Below are 14,920 nucleotides of genomic sequence, written 5' to 3'. Positions count from 1 at the left end.
GTGAAAGTGAAGAAGAATTACGTGATCAGTTGAATAGAATTAACAATGTAATGAGTACAGAATATGTAATGAGTAAATCGAAGAAAGACGAAAGTAATGAAAAGCAGCAGAAATGAGAACAGCGAGAAACTTAACATCAGGATTGCTGATCACGAAGTAGATGAAGTCAAGGAATTCTACCACCTAGGCAGCGAAATAACCAGTGACGGACGGAGCACATCAAAAGCAGACTAGCACTGGCAGAAAGGGCATTCCTGGCTAATAGAAGTGTACTAGTATTAAACATAGGCCTTAATTTAAGGAAGAAATTCCTGAGAATATACGCTTGGTGCACAGCATTGTACGGGAGTGAAACATGGACTGTGGGAAAACCGGAACGGAAGAGAATCGGAGCATTTGAGATGTGTTGCAATAGACGAATGTTGAAAATTAGGTGAACTGATAAGATAAAAAATGAGGAGGTTCAGGGCAGAATCGGAGAGGAAATGAATATGTGGGAAACACTGACAAGGAGAAGGGGCAGGATGATAGGATACCTGTTAAAATACCAGTGAATGACTTCCATGGTAGTAGAGGGAGCCGTAGAGGGCCAAAACTGTAGAGGAAGGCCGAGATTGGAATACATCCAGGAAATAATTGAGGACTTAGGTTGCATGTATTACCCTAGGATGAAGAGGTTGGAAAGGGAGACGAATTCGTGGCGGGCCGCTTCAAACCAATCAGAAGCTGATGAAAAAAAAAAAAAAAAAAACGCAATAACGGACAACAGCCTAACCAACCTATATGGTTTTTGGCATTCTGGAACTGACAAGTGATTCCTTTTATTAATTTAATGCAATTTTTTCCAAAAAACATCCGCAATGCTGGATCGTCGTTATCCATCAGTACATAATGTCTCCCTGGTCTTGATTTAGCTGTGGTAGCTTTTTGTTTCCACTTCCAATCACATCATCAACAGTGGATTGGGGCAGGGCAGCTTTAGAAGGGTTAAAATGTCCCTGATAAATTCGTTACTCATGTGATATCCAGTGAGTAGTCCACGTTCGAAGTTACTGATCTCTCCTGACATTTTCACTCTGCTGTTACTGTTTCTTTACTACCAACGCAATACTCCACGTCTTCTTTTACATTGACACTCAGTTCTGCATTACGTGAGGGTGCATACTTTTATCGTAGAGTGTGTATTATATTGTTCATACAAAAAAATTTAGATTAATTTATCTGTTGGCCAAATAAAAAAATTACGGCATATATTAGTTTGCCCATTATCTGTATATTCCGCAGGCGACGTTTCTGAACGCATTAAGTAGCGCGCAGACGAGTGCTATCGACAAGGGATCTCAGATCGATTCCATATTCCTGGAATTCCAGAAGGCTTTTGATACCGATCCTCACAAGCGACTATTAATCAAATTGCGTGCATATGGAGTATCGTGTCAGTTGTGTGACTGGATTCGTGATTTCCTCTCAGAGAGGTCACAGTTCGTAGTGATAGACGGTAAATCAAGGAGTAGGAGTAGAACATAAGTGATATCTGTCGTTACGCAAGGTAGTGTCATAGGCCTTCTGCTGCTCCTGATTTACATAAATGATTTAGGTGATAATCTGAGCAGCCCCCTTAGATTGTTTGCAGATGACGCGGTAATTTACCGTCTAGTAAAATATCAGACGATTAATTCCAATTACAAAATGATCTAGAGAGAATTTCTGTATGGTGCGAAAAGTGGTAATTGACGCTAAACAAAGAGAAGTGCGAGGTCATCCACATGTGTACTAAAAGAAATCCGATAAATTTTGTGTATACGATAAATCGCACAAATCTAAGGGCTGTCAATTCGACTAAATACCTTGGAATTACAATTACGAGCAACTTAATTGGAAAGACCACATAGATAATATTGTGGGGAAGGCGAAACAAAGATTGCGCTTTGTTGGCAGAACACTTAGGAGATGCGACAAACCCACTACAGAGACAGCTCAAACTCAAGTGGCAGACTCTGCAAGAGAGGCGCTCTGCATCGCGGTGTAGCTTGCTGTCCAGGTTTCGAGAGGGTGCGTTTCTGGATGAGGTATCGAATATATTGCTTCCCCCTACTTATACCTCCCGAGGAGATCACGAATGTAAAATTAGAGAGATTAGAGCGCGCACGGAGGCTTTCAGACAGTCGTTCTTCCCGCGAACCATACGCGACTGGAACAGGAAAGGGAGGTAATGACAGTGGCACGTAAAGTGCCCTCCGCCACACACCGTTGGGTGGCTTGCGGAGTATAAATGTAGATGTAGATGTAGATGCACATCACACTTGTCCGTCCTCTGCTGGAATACTGCTGCGCGGTGTGGGACCAGGTATGATTGACGGAGGATATCGAAAAAGTGCAGAGAAGGGCAGCTCGTTTCGTGTTATCGCGGAATAGGGGCGAGAGTGTCACTGATATGATACGCGAGTTCTGGTAGCAGTCACTGAAACAAAGGCGGTTTTCTTTGCGGTGAGATCTATTTACGAAATTTCAATCACCAACTTTCTCTTCCGAATGCGAAAATATTTTGTTGACACCCACCTACGTAGGGAGAAATGATCATCATAATAAAATACGAGAAATCAGAACTCGAACGAAAAGATTTAGGTGTTCCTTTTTCCCACGCGCCATTCGAGAGTGGAATGGTAGCGAAGTAGTATGCAAATGGTACTATGAACCCTCAGCCAGGCACTTACGTGTGAATTGCAGAGTAACCATGTAGATGTAGATGTAGATGTTTTGTGTGTGTGCGTGTATGTATGTATGTATGTGTGTGTGTGTGTGTGTGTGTGTGTGTGTGTGTGTGTGTGTGTGTGTATGCGTGACTAGATTTTAGTAGAAATATTTTAGTGTGTCGTATAGCTAACACTTGGTTCAAGAATCATAAAAGAAGGTCGTATACATGGAAGAATCCTGGAGATACTAGAAGGTATCAGATAGATTATATAATGGTAACACAGAGATTTAGGAACCTGGTTTTAAATTGTAAGACATTTCCAGGGGCAGATGTGGACTCTGACCACAATCTATTGGTTATGAACTGTAGATTAAAACTGAAGAAATTGCAAAAGGTGGGAATCTAAGGAGATGGGACCTGGATAAACTGAAAGAACTAGAGATTGTACAGAGTTTCAGGGAGAGCATAAGGGAACAATGACAGGAATGGGGGAAAGAGATACAGTAGAAGAAGAATGGGTAGCTCTGAGGGATGAAGTAGTGAAGGCAGCAGAGGATCAAGTAGGTAAAAAGACGAGGGCTAGTAGAAATCCTTGGGTAACAGAAGAAATATTGAATTTAATTGATAAAAGGAGAAAATACAAAAATGCATTAAATGAAGCAGGCAAAAAGGGATACAAACGTCCAAAAATGAGATCGACAGGAAGTGCAAAATGGCTAAGCAGGGATGGCTAGAGGACAAATGTAAGGATGTAGAGGCTTATCGGACTAGGGGTAACATAAATACTGCCTACAGGAAAATTAAAGAGACATTTGGAGAAAAGAGAGCCACTTGTATGAATATTAAGAACTCAGATGGAAACCCAGCTCTAAGCAAAGAAGGGAAAGCAGAAAGGTGGAAGGAGTATATAGAGGGTCTATACAAGGGCGATGTACTTGAGGACAATATTATGGAAATGGAAGAGGATGTAGATGAAGATGAAATGGGAGATACGATACTGCGTGAAGAGTTTGACAGAGCACTGAAAGACCTAAGTCGAAATGAGGCCCTGGGAGTAGACAACATTCCATTAGAACAACTGACAGCCTTGGGAGAGCCAGGCCTAACAAAACTCTACCATCTGGTGAGCAAGATGTATGAGACAGCCGAAATTCCCTCAGACTTCAAGAAGAATATAATAATTCCAATCCCAAAGAAAGCAGGTGTTGACAGATGTGAAAATTACCGAACTATCAGTTTAATAAGTCACAGCTGCAAAATACTAACGCGAATCCTTTACAGACGAATAAACTGGTAGAAGCCGACCTCGGCGAAGATCAGTTTGGATTCCGCAGAAATGTTGGAACACGTGAGGCAGTACTGACCCTACGACTTATCTTAGAAAATAGATTAAGGAAAGGCAAACCTACATTTCTAGCATTCGTAGACTCAGAGAAAGATTTTGACAATGTTGACTGGAATACTCTCTTTCAAATTCTAAAGGTGGCAGGGGTAAAATACAGGGAGCGAAAGGCTATTTACAATTTGTACAGAAACCAGATGGCAGTTATAAGAGTCGAGGCGCATGAAAGGGAAGCAGCGGTTGGGAAGGGAGTGAGACAGGGTTGTAGCCTGTCCCCGATGTCATTCAATCTGTATATTGAGCAAACAGTAAAGTAAACAAAAGAAAAATTCGGAGTAGGTATTAAAGTCCATGGAGAAGAAATAAAAACGTTGAGTTTTGCCAATGACATTGTAATTCTGTCACAGACAGCAAAGGACTTGGAAGAGCAGTTGAACGGAATGGACAGCGTCTTGAAAGGAGGATATAAGATGAACATCAAGAAAAGCAAAACGAGGATAATGAATGTAGTCGAATTAAGTCGGGTGGTGCTGAGGGAATTAGATTAGGAAATGAGACACTTAAAGTAGTAAATGAGTTTTGCTATTTGGGGAGCAAAATAACTGATGATGGTCGAAGTAGAGAGGATATAAAATGTAGACTGGCAATGGCAAGGAAAGCGTATCTGAAGAAGAGATATTTGTAAACATCGAGTATAGATTTAAGTGTCAGGAAGTCGTTTCTGAAAGTATTTGTATGGAGTGTAGCAATGTATGGAAGTGAAACATGGACGATAAATAGTTTGGACAAGAAGAGAATAGAAGCTTTCGAAATGTGGTGCTACAGAAGAATGCTGAAGATTAGATGGGTTGATCACATAACTAATAAGGAGGTATTGAGTAGAATTGGGGAGAAGAGGAGTTTGTGGCACAACTTGACAAGAAGAAGCGAGCGGTTGGTAGGACATGTTATGAGGCATCAAGGGATCACAAATTTAGCATTGGAGGGCAGCGTGGAGGGTAAAAATCGTAGAGTGAGACCAAGAGATGAATACACTAAGCAGATTCAGAAGGATGTAGGTTGCAGTAAGTACTGGAAGATGAAGAAGCTTGCACAGGATAGAGTAGCATGGAGAGCTGCATCAAACCAGTCTCAGGACTGAAGACAACAACAACAACATTCATCGGGACCACCTCATATAACTTTTCATCCAGAAGCAAAACAAAACATGTGGCAAGCAAATGTATTGCAGCTACCAAGGGGTCAGTAACCAGCAAGGTTGCCTTTTTTGTAACTTTCTTCATTACGAAGATATTGTATTATGTCGGAGCTACGTGCATTCCAAAGTGGGCAAATTGGTAGCGCCCACTGTTACGTGCTTCCGTTAGCAATGTAGCAGAAGGGTTTGGTGTTTCAAGAAGCACCGTATCTAAATTTATACCACCCGCAGTGAAACGAAAAAACATCTTCCGCTGGGTGATCGTGACGGACAGTCATTGAAGGGGATTGTGTGGAGAAATATGAGAACGACAGCTGAATGTCGCACTCGCAAACACTCTCAGCACCGTTAATATGGAATTGCAGGGACAGCAAGAATTCTGCGACAGCTCATCAGTGATTCAAATACCTTTAACATTAAAACCTGGTGCTGAAGTCACAGAGATCTTCCGAGCAGTGAGAGAAATTCATCTGGGCGGATGCGTCTTGTTTCAAACTGTTTTGAACTTGTGGCCGAGTTTACGTCTGGCGTATACCATCTCAGACACACAATGCAAACTGACTGAAACATGGCGGGGGTTCGGTGAAGATTTGGGCAGTCATATCGTGGTATTCCACGTTCCCCAGTGGTATTCTGCAAGGTCACATTATTGCCAGGGATTATGTGACGATTTTGGTGGATCAGGCCCTTCTCATGTTACAATTTCTTTTTTTCATATTTTGATACTGTGTTCCAAGACGCACGGGACCCTGTTTACAGAGTTCATTTCGTCGTGGACTGGTTTTTTGAGCAACGGGGTGAAGTATCGCATCTTCCTTAGTCACCCCAATTACTGGAGTTAAATATTGTTGAGCTTTTGTGGTCTTCTTTGGAGAGCCACCTCGGTGATCGCTATCCGCCTCCATTATCATTACCTGACTTGACACTATTTTGTACGACGAATAGTATAAGATTCCCTTGAAAACCATACAGGACTTGTATTTATCTGCTCGGAGACTGCTGGAAGGTGTTTTGGTCCACTCCCTGCACTTTTCAACAAAACACGACGTAATTAAATATGTAACAGAAAACTGACATTGAATGTCCGGTAGTAGAAGACAGTGCAGATATGCGAACTAGCATAACTCGTCCACTTTCCGCAGTTTTCGATAAACAAATGGGAATACAAGGAAAATTCACACAGATTGTTCAGTCAGACACCTTCAATTGAGTTTTTGTGTGAGTACAAAGTATACCAATGAAGGAAAACTAGAAATGATACGCATTTGGAGTAGTCAAGGTGCACCCTCCATACAGGGTGTCTCAAACCTTTTGGGTCAAACTGAAACAGGTGATAGTGGGTCCACAACCGATTATATTAAGATACGGAAAAAAGGGTCGAACTACATATTCATTGTGTTACGAACATACACAGCGTACACAGTACAACGGCAACGCAGCTGCCGCGAGGAGTGGCCGCCCGGTTTGAGGCGCCATGTCACGGATTTCGCGGCCGCTCCCGCCGGAGTTTGGAGTCCTCCCTTGGGAATGGGTGTTTGTGTTGCTCCTAGCATAAGTTAGTTTAAATAGTGTATATGTCTAGGAACCGATGACCTCAGCAGTTTGGTCCCTTAGGAATTCACACACATTTGAACATTTTTGACAACGCAGTTCATATAATTGTTCAAAGTGAGCACCGCCAGTCCCAGCGCATGTATTGCAACTGCGCACGCAGTTCTTCTGCATTCTCGCAAAGGTCCCGGCTGTCTGCCGTGTTCTGAAGCAGGCAGCGGGTGACAAACAGCGCACACACCCGACCACCACACAGACGTACCATATACAACTCAGCTAATGCCGGCGTATCACGTGACGACCGAACGCATCGCACCGGTAGCACACATTCCTGGTGCCAGCTTGTGATATGTCCTTGAAGAGGTGTTTTACTGTGTACAATGCACGTAGTCAAAGATGGAACGTTACTTGTGGCGACAGTTTGCAGACATGCATTTAATGTGCGGTGTGGCAGGGGTAGTGCTGTTAAAGCAGCTCGAATGTATAGAGAACGCTTTCCCAACAGGCGTCATCCTAACAGGAAGAAGTTTACCTCCCCTGGATACCAACTTAGGAGAGACGGGATCGTTCACGTCATAGAGAGCAGGCCAAAGGTTCCGCCAAAGACATGTCCGAACATTAGACTTTAAGGGGATGATGTTGGATAGTGTGATCGACCACCCAACAATAAGTACCCTTGAACTTATCGGTGAAACGCTCACTTCGAAGGATACCGCGTAGAGTACTGGTGGAACAGGTACTACACCCCCATCATAAAGAACGTGTGCAAGCTCTGGGACCAAAGGATTCTGAGCCCCGCATTCACTTCTGTCAATGGATTACCTACCGCCGTACTGCAGTGCCCAACTTCGTAGAGTTTGTGTTGTTCACGGACGAGACCTCACTCACCCGTGATGGTTTTTTCAACAGCCCAACAGCCATGTCTAGAGTGAGGACAATCCCCACCACCCACATCGGTGACCACCAGCAACGATTCTCTGTGTAAATAGGACCTTATGTGCTGCCTCCCCGTTCGAATTGTCCATGAGATGTGTTCCCACAGTTATCGCCGACTGTACCCCTCGTTTTCCGCGAAAGGATGTGGTTTCAGCACGACGGTGCACCAGCCCACTTTGATGTTAATGTCCGCAGGCACCTGAACAACAAGTACCATCATCGTTGAACTGGAAGAGGAGCTCCTGTCCCACAGCCAGCGCCACCGGTGGATCTCACATCTATAGACCTTTTCCTCTGGGGTTAGGTCAAGACGATGGAAACGGATGAAGACCTGCTTGCTGGGCCCAAGTTTCCTGCCTCCTGATACGACAGACGCCAGGGATCTTCGAGAGAATGCAGCAGAACTTCATGCGCCGTTGCCATGCATGAACTGAGACTGGCGAACGACGCTTTGAACAGTTCCTATGAGCTTCGTTGTTGTTATGCTATGTGTGCTCTGTATGTCCATAACACAGTAAATATGCATTTCGGACTATTGGTTACCTATCTCATTATAGACTGAAGTGACACATCATGGGATACGTCCTAATATCGTGTCGGACCTGTTATGGCCGAGGTAGTGCGGGAACTCAACGTGACATGGATTCAACAACTCGTTGGAAGCGCCCTCCAGAAATATTGAGCTACGCCGCCTCTATAGCCGTTCATAATTTCGGAAGTGTTACCAATGCAGGATTTTGTGCACGAACTTTCCTATCGGTTACGTTCCATAAGTACTCGAATGGATTCATGCCGGGAGATCTGTGTGGCCAAATCATTTGCTCGAATTGTCCAGGATATTCCTCAAACCACTTGGGAACAACAGAGATCCGGTGACATGGTTAATTGTCATCCATTAAAGTTCCGTCCTTGTTTGGAAACGTACACTCCATGAACGGCTGCAGATGGTCTGCAAGTAGCCGAACGTAGCCATTTCCAGTCAATGATGTATTCAGCTGGACCAGAGGACACACTCCATTCCACGTAAACACAGACCACATAATTGTGGAGGCACCACCGGCTTACTGTGCCTTGTGACAACTTGGGTCCATGGATTCGTGGGGTCTGCACTACACACGAATCCTATCATCAGCTATTACCAACCGGAATCGGGATTCGTCTGATAGGCCACTGTTTTCCAGTCGTCTAGCGTCCAGCCGATATGGTCACCAGCAGGCGATATCGTGCTCTTTGCAAAAACACTCTTGTCGGTAGTCTGCTGCTATAGCCAACTGACGTTAAATATCGCCGCACTCTTCTGACAGATACGTTCGTCGTACACTCCACACTGATTTTTGTGATTCTTTCACGAAGTGTTGCTTCTCTGTTAGCATTTAAATCTCTACGCAAATGCCGCTGTTCTCGGTCGTAGGGTGAAGATACACTACTGGCCATTAAAATTGCTACTCTACGAAGATGACGTGCTACAGATGCGAAATTTAACCGACAGGAAGAAGTTGCTGTGATGTGCAAATGATTAGCTTTTCAGAGCATTCACACAATGTTGGCGCCGGTTCCGACACCTACAACGTGCTGACATGAGGAAAGTTTCCAACCGATTTCTCATACACAAACAGCAGCTGACCGGCGTTGCCTGTTGAAACGTTGTTGTGATGCCTCGTGTAAGGAGGAGAAATGCGTACCATCACGTTTCCGACTTTGATAAAGGTAGGACTGTAGCCCATCACGATTGGGGTTTATCGTATCACGACACTGCAGCACTGATTTTTGTGATTCTTTCACGAAGTGTTGCTTGTCTGTTAGTATTTAAATCTCTACGCAAATGCCGCTGTTCTCGGTCGTAGGGTGAAGATACACTACTCGCCGTTAAAATTGCTACTCTACGAAGATGACGTGCTACAGATGCGAAATTTAACCGACAGGAAGAAGATGCTGTGATATGCAAATGATTAGCTTTTCAGAGCATTCACACAAGGTTGGCGCCGGTGCCGACACCTACAACGTGCTGACATGAGGAAAGTTTCCAACCGATTTCTCATACACAAACAGCAGTTGACCGGCGTTGCCCGTTGAAACGTTGTGGTGATGCCTCGTGTAAGGAGGAGAAATGTGTACTATCACGTTTCCGACTTTGATAAAGGTCGGATTGTAGCCAATCGCGATTGTGGTTTATCGTATCGCGACATTGCTGCTCGCGTTGGTCGAGATACAATGACTGTTAGCAGAATATGGAATCGATGGGTTCAGGAAGGTAATACGGAACGCCGTGCTGGATCGCAACGTCCTCGTATTACTAGCAGTCGATATGATAGGCATCTTATCCTCATAGCTGTAACGGATCGTGCAGCCACGTCTCGATCCCTGAGTCAACAGATGGGGACGTTTGCAAGACAACAAACACCTGCACGAACAGCTCGACGACGTTTGAAGCAGCATGGACTATCAGCTCGGAGACAATGGCTGCGGTTACCCTTGACGCTGCATCACAGACACGAGCCCCTGCGATGGTGTACTCAACGACGAACTTGGGTGCACGGATGGCAAAACGTCATTTTTTCGGATGAATCCAGGTTCTGTTCACAGCACCATGATGGTCGCATCCGTGTTTGACGACATTGCGGTGAACGCACATTGGAAGCGTATATTTGCTATCGCCATACTGGCGTATCACCCGGCGTGATGGTATGGGGTGCCATTGGTTACACGTCTCGGTCACCTCTTGCTCGCATTGACGGCACTTTGAACAGTGGACGTTACATTTCAGATGTGTTACGACCCGTGGCTCTACCCTTCATTCGATCCCTGCGAAACCCTACATTTGAGCAGGATAATGCACGACCGCATGTTGCAGGTCCTGTACGGGCCTTTCTGGATACAGAAAATGTTCGACTGCCGCCATCGCCAGCACATTCTCCAGATCTCTCACCAATTGAAAACGTCTGGTCAATGGTGGCCGAGCAACTGGCTCGTCACAATACGCCAGTAACTACTCTTGATGAACTGTGGTATCGTGATGAAGCTGCATGGGCAGCTGTACCTGTACACGCCATCCAAGCTCTGTCCGACTCAATGCCCAGGCGTATCAAGGCCGTTATTATGGCCAGAGGTGGTTGTTCTGGGTACTGATTTCTCAGGATCTATGCACCCAAATTGCGTGAAAATGTAATCACATGTAAGTTCTAGTATAATATATTTGTCCAATGAATACCCGTTTATCATCTGCATTTCTTCTTGGTGTAGCAATTTTAATAGCCAGTTTTGTAGTTTGTCACTGCGTTGTCCGAGGAGATAGGCGATGTCTGAAATTTGGTATTCTCGACACACACTTGACACTGTAGATCTAGGAATACTGAATTCCCTAAGGATTTCCGAAACGGAATGTCCGATGCGTCTAGTTCCAACAACCATTCCGCGTTCAAAGTGTGTTAATTCCCATCGTGCAGCCTTATCCACGTCGGAAACCTTCTCACACGAAACACTGAGTATAAACGACAGTTTCGTCAATGCAGTGCCATTTTCTACCATCTGTGTATGTGGACATTGATGTCCCCTGAGTTTTTTCATCTCAGTGCATTCGGTGGTGGACCCATTATCATCTGTTTCTATTGGACCAAAAGGTCTGAGAGATCCTGTGTGTGAGCTGATTGAGGGCGATGTTAGAGCTGGAACCTTTCTGTGTCCACAGGACCCGTCCGGCTGGAGCCCTCCCGATGTGTCCTTTCCGTACGTGGGCTGCGATTCCAGAGAAGAGCTGCCTCCGGAACGGTACGAGTTCTCAGTGACGGGCCCCAGCGGGCGCACAGCCACCTGCTGGTTCGTGCCCAACCAGGAGACCCGCGGATCCTGCTACAGGGAGCAGCTGGACGCCGCCTGCTCGCCGGGATTCCGCTTCCTCAGCGACGGCCGCTGCTGCGACGAACCGACCTAGAACGCGTTCGATACGCCCCCTCTGTACCTGGACACTGTGCTCTGCCCTCATACTCGTCTGAAATACGTCACGAACACAGGTCTATTTATTCCATGGGGCTTCGCGCTTGCAGCCTGGTGACGTCAACTTGCCACGATATTTCGGTTGACAACCATTCAGCCATCTTCAAGTGAATTTTACAGTAGAGACTGATGGTGCATGTCGCTGACTCTATGACGAAAATCGACGCAATACCGCACGCACGAACTGCTGGCATGTAGAGTTAAGGTTCAGTTATCAAAATTCTAAAACTAACAGTCGCTCGACGCGTCAGAGTGAATCTTTGTCTTTCTGAAAATATCCGAAGCCTTAGCAAGTTGAAATTCGCCAGCAATATTATTAAGATCTTCCACCAACCGTATTTCCATACCGACTCCTTAATAACTTAAACCCAGAAGTATTTCGTCGTGGCCAAGACTTTTGTAACAGAATAATTTATAGAACGTACTATAAATCTTGTCCACGAGATCGTTCAGAGATTCAGTTATCAAGGAATCTGTAGAAATACGTTTGCTGGAAGACCTTATCAATCGTGATGGCTGCTTTAACGTGGTAAGACTTGGGACCCGGTGATTCCTCCGATCAGAAAGACAAAATTTCACGCCTAATGACACGTCAAGCGAGAGTTAATTTTATTATTTTGGCAACTGAATTTCAACTCTGGAGACCAGAAATTCGACAGAGGGAGTGACATTGACCACCATTCCGCAGGTGTTTCCGCTCTCCATATGGAGCAATATTCGAGAGAGGGCGCTAAATTCGGCAAAAGGCTGTTAAGCAGAGAAAACCTACGCTCGTATACCACTCTTTAGCATAAATTCAGCGACGCGCACCAGCAGTCTCCAGTGCAAAATTCACCTGAAGATGGCAGAACGTTTGTGAGCCGAAATATAGTGGCAAGTTGTCGAAGTCATCCGGCTGCAAGCCCGAAATCGTAAGGAATGTGCATCACGCCTGGAAAACCTCAACAATCACAAAGCTGTATGTGTTTTTACATTGTATCGGTTTTGAATTTTTTTGGAGAGTGACTGCTGTTGCTATGATACTGTGACTGACAGCTATATAGGCGGTGAAAGAAGCGTCACCAAAGCGCCCACATTGCACAAAATCTGTAATTTACCCTATGTCGCTAAAAGGCAACGCTGTGGACATTTGCAGATAGGAAACAGTGGTGACATCAATCGTTAAATCCGTCTGACACGTTGTATGATCCGCCCAAGTTTGCTAGGTGGTTCATGCAACACCACGTTAACCTCCCAAATGGGTAAACTAGACTCAAACTGTAGCTCAGTAAAATGATCTGTGATATACAGCACTTCAAGTTTGAGGACTTATCGTTTGGCTAATAACGGAAGCACCACGATACAACATGACTTGTCATGTTTTTATCAGTACTTTTTCGTCACTCTATTCGACATCAAGTTCCACTAAACAGCTGCCTAAGAACAAAGTAACTCTTCTAGGAATATTCACATGAAGCACGTTGGATAGAGTGATTCTAACATTGAAAACGAAAGCTTACCAAGCCAAGAAAACCGTCCGTGGAAGTTCCCACAAGAGAACTCGATACATCAATTAAAGGACTAATTCTTTCTTTGCTCCACAGTGGAGGTACCTGCGGTAACTAAAAGGCACTTTCAGGTAATGTTCCCGTCGAGCTTCTCCCTAACGTGGTCACACTCTTGCGGTGAGGCAGCGCCTTCCAGGCTGTGTCGTCAGGCGCCCACAGGACTCCTGTTCGGCCGTTGCAGGTAGCATTCAGACAACCCTGCAAGAGAAATAGCACCGGAGCAATCACGGGTGAAACTTCCTGCAAGGAAGCAGCGTAGCTGTCGATTGACCCTGCTTAGTAGCTCTCGCGCAAGACAGCGAGTAACCCTCCAGAGAATCTGACTCCGTGAGCGATAGGCTTTATTCACCTCTGCCCGATTTGTTGAACTGTCAGTTACGTAACAGTCCTAATTCTCCTGTAGTAAGGTATATGGTGTTGGCATCACTCGGCTAAGTGTGAACTATTCCTGCTGTGCTTCCTCTGAGGAGGGCAAGGAAAGCATTGTAGACATACATAAAATTGGTGCTTATCTGTTGAAATGCAACAAAATACTTAATTACCTTCTCATATAATCAAGTACATCGTATCGGTAAAATTCTGTGTCGTCATAGTTCATCATTTTAAGTTGTACACAAATTAATAATTTAAAACTAATTAATGTATTGTGATGTTAAGTAATAACAGGGTGATTTTATACATAAACATTCTTTTATTTTAATCCTATCATCAGTTTCAGCCCAGATACATCACATACAGTCAACAGGTGTGGTTCGTGGTTTGTAAACTTTCGAAGGCTGTCATTTATCGACAATAGGTATGGTGCCGAGGTCCTCTAAAAAGTTTACACATTGTAAATCCTTTCCTTTCCATAACTAGCCATTAAATAATACCAAAAGCTAATTCCAAGCTAAAATATAAAAGTAGCATGATTAGATGCCGAAGTCTTATTTTTCGACGCTTTATGACGACAAACCGCACTAAAGGGAGATCTTTAAGACAGTGTGTGTTACATTCATTGCATGCCTAATACTTTTTTTCTGTTTTCGATTACGAATATTAGATGTCATCGTCTCCTGTATACATTCAAGAACATTGAAACTAGCGCACCAAGAGGGGAGCACCGATGGAAATGAAATTTATTAGACATAATGATACAGATGACACAGTCACTTGATCCCAAAATTAAGACTTGTAAACGAATGCAGTGAGTACATGTAGACAGATCTAGTGCAACATCAATCGACATCTACATCTATATATATACTCCGCTAGCCACCGAGCGGTTTGTGGCGGAGGGCACAATTCGCGCCAAAGTCATATTTCCCGCCCTCTGTTCCACTCGCGAATCACGCGAGAGAAAAACGTCTGAAGGCCTCAGTACGAGCTCCTATTTCCCTTATCTTTGAATCGTGATCATTGCGCGATTTTAAAGTTAGTGGTATTAATATATGCTCTACATCCTTGGCGAAGATCGGATTTCGGAATTTCGTGAGGAGCCCCTTCCGCTTAGCGCGCCGTCTATCTGCAAGAGTGTCCCACTTCAAACTTTCTACGAGTTTTGTAACGCTCTCGCGATGGCTAAATGTACCAGTCACGAATGTTGCCGCTCTTCTTTGGACCTTCTCAATCTCTTGAATCAGACCCAACTGGTAAGGGTCCCACACAGACGAACAATACTC

At 44.6% G+C, this 14,920-nt stretch overlaps 1 protein-coding gene across 1 annotated transcript in view; it reads left to right on the top strand.

Annotated features, from left to right (window-relative positions):
• The window catches only part of LOC124544733, a 58,196-nt gene extending 44,253 nt beyond the window's left edge, over window positions 1-13,943 (top strand). Inside the window, exon 4 of the mRNA XM_047123385.1 lies at window positions 11,408-13,943. Coding sequence (XP_046979341.1) covers window positions 11,408-11,650 — 243 coding nt within the window. The 3' untranslated portion in view covers window positions 11,651-13,943. The remainder of the gene's footprint in view (window positions 1-11,407) is intronic.
• The last annotated feature ends 977 nt before the right edge of the window (window positions 13,944-14,920 follow it).

Source organism: Schistocerca americana, chromosome 8 (assembly GCF_021461395.2).
Source record: "Schistocerca americana isolate TAMUIC-IGC-003095 chromosome 8, iqSchAmer2.1, whole genome shotgun sequence".
Lineage (NCBI taxonomy): Eukaryota > Metazoa > Arthropoda > Insecta > Orthoptera > Acrididae > Schistocerca > Schistocerca americana.
The sequence above is the reverse complement of the archived record's forward strand: the minus strand, read 5'-3'. Positions and strand labels throughout refer to the sequence as shown.